The sequence below is a fragment of the Orbicella franksi genome, chromosome 13, assembly GCF_964199315.1.
Source record: "Orbicella franksi chromosome 13, jaOrbFran1.1, whole genome shotgun sequence".
Taxonomy (NCBI): domain Eukaryota; kingdom Metazoa; phylum Cnidaria; class Anthozoa; order Scleractinia; family Merulinidae; genus Orbicella; species Orbicella franksi.
Window position 1 is genome coordinate 12,393,521 of NC_138157.1, and position 14,814 is coordinate 12,408,334.

General features: G+C 40.4%; 2 protein-coding genes and 1 pseudogene across 2 annotated transcripts; 1 reads left to right on the forward strand and 2 right to left on the reverse strand.

The window, feature by feature from the left end:
* Positions 1-5,899: 5,899 nt before the first annotated feature.
* On the reverse strand, positions 5,900-8,096 carry LOC145466665 (uncharacterized). Its single transcript, XM_081450382.1, has one exon. The coding sequence runs from the start codon at positions 7,730-7,732 to the stop codon at positions 6,710-6,712; it is 1,023 nt and encodes a 340-aa protein (XP_081306508.1). The 5' UTR covers positions 7,733-8,096; the 3' UTR covers positions 5,900-6,709.
* Positions 8,097-8,366: 270 nt separating this feature from the next.
* On the forward strand, positions 8,367-10,169 carry LOC145465537 (uncharacterized). The gene has a single exon (XM_081449317.1). It carries the CDS (start codon positions 8,451-8,453, stop codon positions 10,167-10,169), a length of 1,719 nt encoding a protein of 572 aa, XP_081305443.1. The 5' UTR covers positions 8,367-8,450.
* A 469-nt stretch (positions 10,170-10,638) lies between these two features.
* LOC145465538 (uncharacterized) lies at positions 10,639-12,947 on the reverse strand (annotated as a pseudogene).
* Between the last annotated feature and the right edge of the window lie 1,867 nt (positions 12,948-14,814).

Below are 14,814 nucleotides of genomic sequence, written 5' to 3' on the forward strand. Positions count from 1 at the left end.
TGACGACCAACTTCTGGTCCTTTTTTTCCTTGCAAATTTTTATGTTGAGTGAAAAGATATTCGTGTTATTGATATCTCGACCAGTGAAAGGCAAAACTGTTTATTACATTTGTTATCGCTAGAGTTCCGAGTTGTCTAGTTCCCGCGTAGAGCCGCCATAGATCGGGAACCGTGGTTTACCGGTATAATAGAACATAGGTTTAGCAACTCTATTAACCAATCAGAGCGTGCGTAGTATCTCAGTTATTTTATAAACTCTGATAAAACATGGGTTTTTGACCAATCAGAGCGCGCGCAGGGTCCTATCTAGATTATAAACACCAATAAAGGGTGATCTTTGGTAGACCTATCTTCAATAACATTTTTAAAACACCTGTTCCTTTCTCGTGACCCATATTATGTTTATAAATTAAATGACCGGGGTGGTAATCCTGATAAGCCGTCATTTGTTTTTAAGACCAGTAAGTTTAGAGCAAAATTCGCACTTAGCATGGACAGAACTGAAGACTAGATCTTGAGTCAAGAATTTTGTTTTTTCGACGGGAAGGTAAAGAGGTGCAAAGGTTTGATTTCACTGACTGCTAGCGTCGGTCATTCTCTAATCAGAAGACTTGTACCTCTCGCCACAACGGAATGTGAAAATGAAGACTGCTGCTAAGTCGAACTTTTTTAGAACAGCTTTTACGAAGTTCTAAGGAAAGAAAGTCGAAATAAGAAGTATTTCTTAACTTTATTCTTCGTGGCTGGGTTACTGATATGGCATAGCCAAATATGGAGGGTTTGCGACGGTCAGTTGGTCCCCATGCCCTGGATAGGAAAGAGTCAAGACTAGCTAATGTTATTTTCTAAGATTGCCGGAACCGGCAGGCTTGAAAGTTAAGAAAAGAAGACAGAAGACGTTTTTAAAGAACTGTGCAATCGTCAACAAGGTCAAGGAAGACTTAGAGAATTTTAATGAAGAGGACAACGATCGAAAATATTTACACAGGTGGGTCGAATCGTACCGTTACTAAGTACTCCGAAAATGAATCAAGCGGAAACCATTCACGCCAACTGGGTGAAAAGAGACCGTATGAACATGTCCCTTCTCTATGCAGCTCATGCTGATGCCCGAGACATCGTGCAGCCGGAAGTAGAATATAAGGCACTTTAAAATGGCAACGGCAAGGGAGGCAGTGGTCCCTCCCTGGCAAAGACAAGACGAAGCGAAAAGATGTCAACTAACAAGGGCGAAGGCCGCGGGTAGAAGATCCTGATGGCTAGTCCTAACCCGTACGATCGGCACAACGCAAGTGTCGAGTCTAGGAGGTCTGACGAGGCAAGAGGTGGTCGTTACAGGCCGATACGAAACAGCTATTTTTACAGAGGTTTCAAACAGCAAAGCAAGAGAACGAGACAACTAAAGCTAAATCAGGTTCTTCGCAGTCGTCTCTCGAAGGGACTTTTATTGTAGTTAATTCTAAGAGTGACAGTTTCGGTTACAAAGTTCAAACTGGAAATAATCCCTCGCGCTAATGTGAACATTTTTCAAAAAATTGGGGCAAAGAACTATGTAAACACATCATGTGGACAACGCTAGATATTAAAGAGTGCCGGAGAACAGTTATCTTCTACAGCAGTTCTCCCTAACCGACAGTGAAGTTTTGTTAGTGTTGGGTAACACACCAACAGTTATCCCGGAGCAGCTCCTTTATAAAAATACAACCCCGCCCAGATCCAGGAAAACAATAGTAGAAGATCTTTTGAGAGAACACGCGCGCCAGAAATCAGCATGCACAGATTTGGACTTAAGGAAAAATAAAGAAAAGAAAAGAGGAACTGTGCCAAGATGTCGAGCCTGTAGAAATCTTCAAAATGAGGGAGAGTTAACAGTTACCGTTAAAGGGTTGTGCGTCCCGTACAGTCAATATTTTGTAACGGAAACTATGATTTATTTTTGCCCGAGCGTCCCTTGTGTCAACAGCATACCCTCTTAGACTAATTTACAACCCCACGTCACGTCGCTTTTCAGCACTCTGTTTTTCAACACAAACATGGACGATTCTGACGATGAATGCCTGGTAATTCATTGCGTCTCCTTTTTTGATCCCTGATTTCTTCAACATCTGAGGTGTTTGTCTGAGCATCATACAGTTTCTTGTTCAGTCAGTATCCATAGTTTTGTCCCTATTCCATCTTTATCATCCCCAGTTTTCGCGCCGCTCCGCTAGGAACGCCTGGCGCTATGACCCACTAAGTGCACACTCGGCCTTTCCGGAAGCCCGAGTAACAAGCAAGTTATTATTAATAAAATAAACTAGTGGTAATCAAAGATTTATCGAGCAGCGCGTTCACGCGCGGTTTTCACATGTCTGCTTTACTTTTGTGGTGTTCGAATGGCTCGATAGAAAACTAAGTTTGATCGAATGTCAGATAACGATCTGCACGTGAATTTGAACTAGCGATGAATAGATTTAAGCCTGCGATAAGAGTATTCTTAATTTATTAAGTATTAACTTGTACGGGACAATCATTTTCCAGGAGATGCATTTGAACTGTTGGCGACACTTGTAACAAATATTTCTAGAGACAATAAAGTTCTGACCAGCGACCCTGCAAGACAGCGCGCGCGTCGCCAAATGTTTTTAAATTTTGTCTTTGTATTTGTTTACACTGACATCAGACGTCGAGCAGTCCGAACTAGTTTAGACAAGAAACTCGATGCCGAAGAGTTACTATTTCTATCTCATGGAGAAACTATTTCTTCACGAGAAATCGTGTATACGGACATCTTTGTATTGACGTAATGAATTGAATAAAGAAATCACACTCGTGTACCCATACTTTTAGGTCTGATTAAGGAGTTCGAACGCCACCACCTTAGTTTTCTGTGAAGAACGAAATCTGGGAATAAAGGACAGTCACGTGATTAAACTGACGGTGAACGACTGGAAGGAATGGATTACTTTTCTTAGTTGCTAGCCTTCACTCACTGCAGTCACTTTCATTTTTCTTTCTTTTTTCCTTTTTTAGGTTTTTGTTTTGTTTCTATTTTCCGAGCCGATACCAGTTTATTTTTGTTTGATTTAATTTTTTAAAATTTTATTTTACATATTTTTCGCGTAATTATGATAATTATTCGATGTTCCGGGATGTTCCGGAATGTTCCATGTTCCTGGTTTTATCGACGGCCGTTACAATTAACGAAGTTACCGCCTTTATTTGTCCAGTTTTTAAAACGTTAATCGGGCAAACACCAAGCAAGCTCACGAATTCATGACATTTCCATTTCGTTGGGTCAGCTTGTTTTCAAAGAAGCTTTCTCAGAAGGATCCTTAATTTGCATTCAACGTTTACGTTAAACACGACGCGTGACTGTATTTTATAACTGAAAGGAAGGTCTTCTAAACCAAGGCAATTAGTGCTAGATTTCAGCCGGGCTAATTATATGCACATCATTGGGAAGTTTAGTAATAAATACTTTGATTTATTGTCACTCATTTTAGTCTGATGAATAGTTCAGCCGATGGGACATCCTGGGAACGCTTGACTTTCGTAGCAGTGTTTTTTGGTTTGTGAGAGAGCGTAAAGGGCTTTGGATAGAAAACACGTCTAGGTACGCTAGGAAACGCTTAATTTTAACCGTTTCTACACCAGAGGGCGAGTTACAAGCATGACCTGCAAACTGTCCTATTAGCGCTCAAACGGGGCCGCTATTGATAACCAATCACCTACCAGAATTTTGTTATAGTTTTCATTACACGGGAAATATCGAGAAAACACAGTTTACGGATACGGCTTTCATTCGAATACGAGTTGAACCAGCAAGACGATATCTTACTCAAAACATTCTTTCTAGTTTCTCAATATTATAAAAGCGTCGGAAAACGGTGTTAAAATAAAGATTAACTACCATTTGCTCGGACATAAAATACTAAAAACACACCAAGCGAATTTTACTACGACAATGTATTTAACTCACGCCATCTTACTGCCTGGGACACTGTCTTAGTTAACCCGCACCGATTTACCCGCGACCCGCGCTGATTAAACACTCCCCGAAATCTTACATAGAACAATATGAAATCAAGCGTAAGTTGCACAGTTATTATAAGTTTCGTGAAAGCATATCATAGTCAGGGCCACTGCTCATACCAGCCTAGCACTCGATGGGCTGCCCTGTTTAAACAAAGCTGACTTTACGCTATCTCTTCTGTTGAAGAAATCGTATACTGACTTTATATTTATTTGTCGATCAAGTTTAGTCTGTCCCACGCGCCGAGTTAATATTTAGCTACGCTTGCGATCTCGACGAACTCAAGACAAAATAGAGGGTCTGAGGACAGACTAGATCAGTTACATAAAATATTCAATGCTTTTACAGCTTTGATCAAGTCAAACTTTATATTTAAAACATTTTTTTTTACTATAACATTTCTGCTCTTTGGTTTGAGTCTAGTCGGATGCGACAAAAGCAAAAACATATTTATATAAAAACAATACACGTTTTCAAACGCTCGGCAAATACCTAGTTCAGGGAGAATTGATTGGATCTGTAGTTGTTAGCAAGTATCCCAAAAGAAGCGATACTTTTAATTATAAGGTAACAACCGTCGAAAAGTAGTGTAAATTGACATGTTACGAAAACCAACGGGAATGCAAACAACAGATACATCAAGCTGAACCAAAGTGATACAATATTCGTTTTAAAAGACCTAGTAAAATTACAAATTCACTTTAGTTCGTGTGAAATAAGTTATTTTTAAGCAGATTTACACCTCTCTTTTCTCAATATGTCAAGAATATCATCTTTTTATTTCATTGAGATGGACCAGCCCACCCGTTTTCGCAGCCGCCATAAGTACATGTTACCAAGGTGGTACAGTCGAACCTCGCTTATTCGGACTCGTTGGGACTAGACGAAATAGTCCGGATAATCGAGGGTCCGCATGAACTGTTTAAATAAAGCAACATTTAATCCTGAAACAACACTCAACTCTGAGCCAATCATAACTCATTCGAGTGTTTTTCATTAGTTACGTCGCGTGCGAGCGCTGCTTTCGCTCTTTAAAAGCAAAACAAACTTGCCTTTGACTGCACTTTTCAATGCTATAGTTTTAAAAAGAATATTGCTACGGATCTTGATCATGACTAATAAATATTCATGACAAAATTGGGACTAGAGAAAAAGTCCAGATAATCGAGAAATCTGGATAATCGAGGTACGGATAATCGAGGTTCCAATGTAGTATTTGCAACTTTCCGGTAATCTGTTTCATAGACTAAACTCATTCCTTCTTCATTTTGCGCCTTTATTCTCCCTGTGAATGTCGGCTGGTTTTGGAAATGGAAAGTAAGAGCCAATTAAAAACATATGTATAATGCACATTTTCTGAAAATAAGTGAACCATTGTGGCTGACAGAAATAACTTGCAACATGTAATGACGCGTGCTAAATGTCTTACCCTTTATCAACAATGGCCGCATCCCCGTGGGGGGGGGGGGGTACTCCCAGAAAAAATCGGGTGGGGGTGTGCGGCCCGCTTCCCAAAACCCTTACCCTGTTTATGACCAAAATCTGCGATATTCCCTACCCTATTTATGACCTGACCAAAAATTCGAAACCCTATTTATGACCTAACCCTTAAATCAAAACCCTGTTTCGGACCTGCGTTATAATTAATACCCTTGTTCAGACCAATGTTAAATAACCGTAAACATAATTTTTGAAGGGCTTTTGTTGATTTTCTTTTCGATAATACCCATATCAAGGCTAGAGTGCAAAAACCATACTCTATTTATGACCAAGATGGCCAAAATCAGCTAAAATCGATACCCTATTTATGACCAAAAAAGCTGAAAAACCATACCCTTTGGAGCCGCACTTACCTATATAGCCCATATAGGGGAGTATCCCCCCTGGGGGTCGCATCAGGCCAAATCGTACTGCATTCGTGAAATACCGCAAAAGTAAATACGTTATTTATTCAACGTAACGTTACAGTAGCATTACACTTGGTTTTGTAATTTGATTTTGGATGAGAGATGGTCCAAGGAGAAATAATATAAATAGCCTGCGTAGCTTGGCGGTTTAAGCAATTTTTTAAGCAATTTGAGTGCGAGCGCACAAAGCAGCGAAGCCGCGAGGAACTGATTACCTGGATTACCGGCATTTTTTATTGCCGTCCCCTATTTCATAGTTTGACAACCCGATGACAGGTTTGGTGAATCGTATTAACATAGCCTGCGAACAGGCTCCCGGTTGGGTTTAGGGCGAGCCAACTGAGTGTAGTCTAGGGCGAGCGGGACGACCCGAGAGCGGTCCCACTCGCTTCGCTCGCGGATTCACGCTCCGACTCCTACTCGCTTCGCTCGCAGATTCACGCTTCGCTTATACGCGGATACGCGGATACGAGGATGGAAAGAAGAGAGACCCTGGGGACGAAGCTATGAGCAATAGGAGTGGATACGCGGATACGCGGATACGCGGATACGCGGATACGCGGATATGAACTTCGCGGATTAAAAAACAGAACACTACTCTAATAGTTCTGTCGGAAATACTATTTTACCATTACACTTATCCTTTAGTCACAAATTCTAGTTCAACGGTTATAAAACAAAGGATTACTCTGATCGTTCTGTCAGAAATACAATTTTACCATTACACTTATCGTTTAGTCAGAAATACTATCAGAAATACTGGTTCAAAGCAAACTTTCGTGTCCAACTATTCTAATTTGTAAACACGTGCAACATCCTTCAGAAATACGATAAACAAATCTTTTCCACGGTTAACATACCGCCAAATAAATTCGGCCAGATATGACGAATAATGTTCTTTCTTCCTTCCATGCGTAGGAAGGTTCACTTTCATCTGCCTCCAGTGTCCTTCCTGTTTATTTGTGTCATAACCCTCAGGACTAACGAACTCTACAGAGTGGTTTACAGTTTTGTGAATGTATCCGTACTTATCTAGGTTCACATACGCTTTCCAGCAGTCGCTCACTATGGTGGTGCCTGGTTCAATCCATTCTTGTACATGCTTCAATAATGTCCCTTCAGTCCTGTCTTCCACGCATACAATGAAGCACTTTCTCGATTCCTCTTCGATTCCGCCGAAAACCCACTGTCCCTCCACTACATGCCCGCGATGATACTTTCTCTTTCCAATCTTCGATTCGTCTATTTGTACAACTTTTCCAGGTCCTCCAAGTTTCTCTCGGTTTTCAAACAGTGTCACTTCACAAAGTTCGCGACAAAACATGTCCCAGTCCACTGCAGTGTGGGAGCCAAGGCCAAGTTGCTGTTTAATTTGCCATTGCTCTAATCCTTGGCTCCACCAGTACGTAAATTTTATAACCTCTTCTATGGACAGGTTGGACTGTTCAAACCAGCTTCCTTCTCTGATGCTCTTTTCTGTTCTGTGCCTTTTTCGTCCAATTTGCCTCCTGCATTCCCAAACATAACCATCAGAACGGTCACTGCACTCTCGAAGCTTCATTTCGGAACAGCAAATGTCACATATACGATTTGTCGCAAGAAGCTTTTCTTTTTTTAACCATTCAATGGTGTAGTCTTTCGTCCAAAGGTGATTTCGAAGCAGTTCATCATACGTCAAGAAACCAGTTTCGTTATTACGCCTTCCATAACTTCCTATAGAATGTGAACATTGTACACCTATTTCTTTACGCTCAACGGCCGCGCACCCAACTTGTATTCCTATTTTTCTTTTATGAGTCACAGAGTACATTTTCTTCCAATTTTCTCTTTACGCTTCTGATAAACGTGCAACGCATTACAAAATGTCCTTATCCTGTTTTCCGAATGCAAATTGACAACAAATGACCATTAATATTTCCATTCGCTTTCTGTTTCTTACACCGACAATAACTTCACACGCTTTGTTATAAGACATCTGATAAACGTATAGCGCATTAAAAGATGTCCTTATCCTATTTTTCATATGCAAAATTTACAACAAATGATCAATAATATTCCTTCCGCTTTCTGTTTATTACACCTACAATATCTTCGCACGCTTTGTCATAAGAGAAGACATTTGTTACAGCTTCTATTATTCTTCATCAACAAACAATACCACCAATCCCACTGGGCACAGGCAAAACCCAAAAAATAACTTTGCGCTGTAACAATAATTGAAATCAGCCCAGTCAAACAACCAAAGACAATATTTTATGGTTTAGATAGCTTTCCTTTTGTTATATTCATTTACCCCCACACGAACTCACGGTAATATTATTAAACGTACGTTCTTATACAATTCAACTTTCTCTTTAACTTTATCGCACCTCGGTAATAGCCCTTTTTACAGTTCCCGGCGCCATCTTGGAATAGCAACCGCGCAAACACCAGATCGAGGCTAACGTTGACCCGGGAAACACAAACAAAGAGAAATCACAGCTGTTTTGCTCGCGCGTTCCTCTCTGTAGCTATTTTCTTCGATCAAAATGGTCATAAAGTACAAAGACAAGGAAATTACGACCCTTGAGGATATACAGAAACTCTCAGTGAAAGATCTGAGGGATATTTTGAAGAGTAATTCGGAAAGAGCCGGCGGAATAAAGGCGGACTTGGTGCTGAAAGTGTACGCTTTGCTTATGCGGAACGTAACAACGCCGGCTGATAACGCCCAGGAAAGTGTGGAAATCACTGGCGACTTCAAATACGACGAAATCCTAAGACAAATCTCCGCTCTTGGATGGTCTACTGACTTGCGTCAGCTTCCAGAACTGAACTTTATTCAGCTGTACGATTACCTTGTCGTGTCTACACGCAAGTACCGCCACATTGTGCTAAAAGGCACAAACTACAAGAAGCTGAAAAGTTACCAATTTTTCTTCGAAGGCAACGTAAAACGGCTGGAAAGCAAAGCTTATCAAGGCAAGACCTATGTTAAGGCCAGCGTTCTTCCTTCAATGAAGAAGAATTCGTATAGAGTTTTAGTGGAGTTCTCACCTCAGTGTGACATTTTGCGAGCAGCGTGCACGTGTCCGGCTGGACTTGGCAGACTCGGCAAAGGAAAATGCAACCACGTAGGAGGCGTACTGTTTGCTATCGAAGACTTCACAAGGAGAGGATTGCAAAAACACGCTGAACCATTGTCGTGCACGTCACGGCTGTCTGTATGGGTTGTGCCACGCAACCAAAGTGTCGCAGCAAAGCCACTAGACCAGGTCTTGATTAGAAAGATACGATTCGGCAAGAAAAACATTCGTCTGCAACCCAAGATCATAAAATTTGACCCAAGAGCGCCAAATCAGCGAACAATAGAGGAAGCGAGTTTCAAAACCTTCAGTGAAAGTCTTCAGAATTGTCTCCCTGCTAGCTCATTCTTCTTGTTTCACGACATCAAGTCAAACTGTCTAGAGGCGTCTGACCCCGAAGAGCAAGAGGAGGAGCCAGAGGGTGTGCCCTTTACAGATAGTTATGATATAGCTACCAAGCACTTTAAATCTATGGTCGATGAACACATCTCTAACTTAACTATCACCCAGGAAGAGATCCAGGAAACAGAAAGATTGACACGTGGACAAAACAAAAACAATCTTTGGTTTGAAAAAAGGAAAACTCTCTTGACAGCCTCAAATTTTGGAAAAGCTGCCAAGACTAAAGTGGAACCCTCAAATAAAGTAAAATCAATTCTCTATTCAAACTTCACAACAGATGCTGTTCAATATGGCATTGAAAGTGAACCAAAGGCAGTGAACTTATATATTAGGGAAATGCGAACAGCCGGGATTGATGTCACAGTGGAGGAAGTTGGGCTACTGGTGTCTAAGGACAAACCATACCTAGGAGCCAGCATAGACAGAATTGTCACCTTCACGCACACACAAGAAAAATGGGGAATGGAAATTAAATCCCCCTTAAGCAAAGCTGGCATGACTATTGAAGAGGCATGCAAAAATAAAACCTTTTTTCTGGAGAAACTTTCTGATGGAACTGTAAGGCTTAAAAGAAATCATGACTACTATATTCAAATTCAAGGGCAGCTCTACTGTTCCAACTTGGATCTGAAAGGTATTATTCTCACAGTGTACTTTGGAGAGGACAGGCCACTCTTTCTGGAGAAGATCTGCTTAGCCAATACTTGGTCCAGTGACTTTCTGCCCAAGATTGACTTCTTCTACAGAAGGGCACTTTTTCCTGAGCTTCTTACCAAATGAGTACAACGGGGAAAGATTCTCTACCTGCATGCTGGCTGGCTGGCCTATGGCCAATATCACTGCACAAGGGCTGGCTTGAAAATGAAATTTCAGAGACAAGCATAAGCTAAAGTTTGATGTATTACTGGGCAGTAAATTTATTAATTTATTACTACCATCATTACTATTTCATTTATGTTAAAATGAAAAGTCAATGTTACCCAAAAATTCACTTATGATGTAAATACATGGCAGTGCAGGGATGAATTTGCACTTGCACAGTCTCTCTGTTATTCTCTATCTGTATTTTCACAGAATACAGTTGAATTAAGTTGAAAGTAGGATTATTTTGAATTTCCCATGGTGGGTGACATCAGGTTATAATTATTGATTTTTTTGGCTTTTCTGCATGAATACACCCATTTATTAATACTCACTCCCTATACATTCTCCCAAGGGGTAAATGTACCTGGGCAAGAAGGGCGGGGGGGGGGGGGGGGGGTTACAAAGACAAAAAAGAAAGAAATGTATGAAGCATAATTAACATTTCAAGAGGGGTGGGGGTGTTGATGTTTTTCTTGGAACTACAATTAAATTTTAGACAATTAGATTATATTACAATTAGATTATTATTATTATTATTATTATTATTATTATTATTAAGTAAGAACTACATGTTGTAATTTGTTATTAGGTGATGATTTGGCAGTGTGTTCAAATAAATATTAACCTTCTATTCATCCACTGTACACTGCCACAACATTGAATTGATGCTTACCATCCTTCTTAAATTCTGTTTTGATTAATAATGGTAAAAGGACTTTGTGTAAGCCAATTCTGTCTGTAATCATACTGATACCTGTGATTTAAACAAAGTTAATCAGACTTTTGCTATGCTACTGTCTGTATGATTACAGACAAAACTGGACTTCACGTAGACAATTACCATTATTAGCCAAAGCTATAACAAAATTCTTCAATCTGGATAGTCACAATACAAACTAGGAATTTGGTTTGGCAGGTTGTAGTAAAGGAGGAAGAAAGTTTGTTAACAGCCCACATACTGTTGCAATCTGTGTTGCATATGGGCTTAATGTGTTTGGGAGGTTACCGTCTAAAATATGGTAAGTTTTAATTCTACCAATTGCCCGCTCCACATGTATTCGCACAGAGGCAATGTTCATAGTTTCTTCTGTCTCAGCTGCAGTCATTTGATCCCGTCCTCCTAAAAATGGTGGCATATTGACGGTGACACCATCAGGCACAATGTCCTTTATGTCAAAACCACGGTCAACCATAACATTGTCACCACTATCTAATAAATCAAGCACTCCACTTTCGCGGGTAATTTGTTTATCGGATACACGTCCACCCCAGAGGTCAGAAAGAAACGTGACTTGGCCATTTGGCGTAACTCCAACAAGAAGCTTCCAAGTATTATTATTAATCGGACCAAGTTTCAGACTGTGCGATCATTGCAGACGGCCGCTGAATAAAAATCTCGGTACAGTCCAAAATGATTCTGGTTGTAGAAAATTCCGCAAACTCTGCTGGCATGTTTTTGCGTACCAACTCTTGGGTAGGGAAAGGGAAAATACTCTGAAGCTCAAAGTACACCAGATTTATCCAGGTAATGCAAATCCTTGAAACAAGGCTGATGCTTACACCAAATCTGTCAGCCAGATCCTGAACAAATAGGCCAGCCTTCAGTCGCATTAATACCAACAGAAATTCATCGAGAAATGTTAATTTCCTGGAGGGTCCAGGCTTTTTCCGATTTTCATCTTCTTGATAAGGCTGACTCTCTTTCACAAACTGCTCTCCTTTCCAGTACTGCATCTTCTCCAGTTTTGGCTCAATAAACTTATAGAAATTGATCAGTGCCTGATATGATGGAAAGCCAGTGTAAAATAAAATCGCTGAATCATCATCCTTTATTTTGTCTAGAGAAAATTGCCGCCCTAGCAAAAGCTCATTTTCATTTTTCACTTTGGTCAACTCTTCTTCACAATCACCTAGCTTTAGTTCCAATAATGTGATCTTCTGCTGCAGCTCTGTAATAATATCAACATCAGGGGATCCTGCTGATTCCAGATTATCCGTACATGAGGTTGAACCTTGTTCAGTGGCAGCTGAAACTGTTTCAAGTGGTACATGCATATTGAGTGACCCTTCCATGGAATCTGACACATCCATTTCCTCTGTAGAAACAGTTCTGCTTTGCATTCGTTTAGCAGGAGCTTTTCGTGAAGTTTTCTTTGAAGTCCATTCAAACTGGGATGGCTCGGCACCTTAAAATAAAAATGAAGGTTATCATCAAAAATAAAAACCTGTAAAAATAATGGCAATATAAATGATACAGTGCCGATGAACTCAGTGAAAGGATAATTTCAATTATGAATAATATCAACTATAATAATTGGCTTCAGTTTATTTACAGAACACATTCATACATTGAAGGTACAACAAACAGCCCAGTTTATATTCACTGCTATACAATACTGTAACTTTAAAACTATAATATTTCAGGATCTTTCATGTGAACAGTAAACATCATTATTCAAAAGCTTTACAGTCTTCTCGTCAAATTAAACTTTGCAAAGACAAGTACGAATGAAAAAATTAAGCCAAATGTAGGAGTAATGAAATATGATATTTTGTTATGGGCTTGCATGTATTTTATTACAAACCTGTCTTTAAGTAACAGCGGCCTCCCAGTTTTCGTAAAATGTCTTCTTGTCGAAAATGTTCTGAGCAAACTACAGTCGCACCAGTCACCTTAAACCCGTCCTTTCCATGCTGCCTCTTTACAAGGTTGCACCATCGATTTCTGCGCTTGGGGTCAGTTGGAAACTGGAAGAAATGATGACCTGCGAATAGGCCTCTGTCATCATAATAGCTGTTGTTGCAGCCAAACACAGCACAATGTTTTCCTCTTTTCTTCTTCGAAGTCGACGGAGGAGTATCTAGGTTATTATTTCCGTTGTTCATTATCCAAAAAACTTCGAACACACGCGAACGAAAGCGAATAAAAGCGAAGAAAGGCGTCGTTTCCTGTACAAATTACACCAAATGCAACATACGACTCAACGTTAGCCTCGATGTGGTGTTTGCGCGGTTGCTATTCCAAGATGGCGCCGGGAACTGTGAAAAGGGCTATTCAATAGCACGGAAACCTCCAACAAATAAAACATATAAATATGACCTTGTTTCCATACCTTTTTACTCTAATTCCTCTTTATGTTTTCAAATTCATTATCTGTAATTATCAACAATTTTTCATTTTTGGTGTCAAAAAAAAAAAAAATGACATGTTTCGCACATTTATGACACAATAAGCCCCTATAGCGTTTCAACAATAGAAACAACAAAGCAAATGATACGCTAACATGCCGACAAATAAATCCTACACAACGTTCTCTCGCCCATAGTCAAGCTGCACTGGCAATACTAACAACTACTTGATCTTGTAAAGATGTCTTCTTCTCGTCTTGCGAAGTTGCGAAAACAACCAGACAGCACCTGGGCACTACTTCAAAAACGTTTAATCGCGCTCCCGGATCCGTTCGAAAAACTTTTTCTGCCTAATGTTTGGAACTTCATCGTCAACAAGTCTCATTCCTTGAGCACTAATCCAGGATACGTATCCACAAGTCTTATCACCACGACAACTTTCATTGCTGGATCAGCAAGTACACTTGTCACTGGCACACAAGAGATGCCTCTAAACATCTATTCAATCTTCGTTGGTCCACCGACGACAGGGAAATCACAAGCCATTAAAGAATGTGCTGTTTCTCCGATGGTTGCAGTGGTCAGGGAAACAGATTCCTCATCTCCAGTAATTCAAAAGTGCACATCCTCAGGACTTATAAAGACAATCGCTGACAACAAAAAGGGATTCCTCTTGTCCGGTGAGATTTACGATGTCTTATTTAAATTACTGAAGTCCGACGAAGAGAACACCACTGGAGACGTGCAAGTTCTGTGTCAGCTATTTTCTGGAGAGGAAGCTTCATACAGGTACGCCACAGAAAGAACGCGCGAGATTGCATCAAACACGCCTTTTTCCATACCTGGTGCTACACAAGTTCCGTTTGCCGCCCGCCTTGTCACGCTATTAGACCAGGGACACGGTCTTATTGACCGATTTTTAATAACATTTCCAAAATGCCTCAGGCCATCCCCACAAGAAACGAACCAAGCAGTGGAAGCATTAAAGGAAAGTGCCCTTTCAAATTGTGAAGATATATTCATAGAAATCGCTAGATTGCATACATCGCGCTCAAGCTACACACTGACGCAAGAGGCAAATGACACTGTCAACGGTCTCAATGAAGAGTTCATTGCAGAAGTCAATGAAGCCATTACAGAAGGCAGGACCCCGCCAAAGACAAAAAAGATCGACGTAATTCTGCGCGTAGCTGCCGCACTCCATATCTTCAACCATGTCGCTTCGCAACTTCTCGAGCATACACAACCCACACCGCCAGCAGACAAGATTGAAAGATCAACACTCCTCAGTGCCATTGATTACGTTACTTGGGCCGAATCACAGAAAGAAATATTTGTTGAGGTAAGCATTGTACATAGTATTTCACTTCCCCTCATCCTATCTCTCTGAGATACAAAACATGTAAACAAAACACAGGTCTTCCTTTATAAT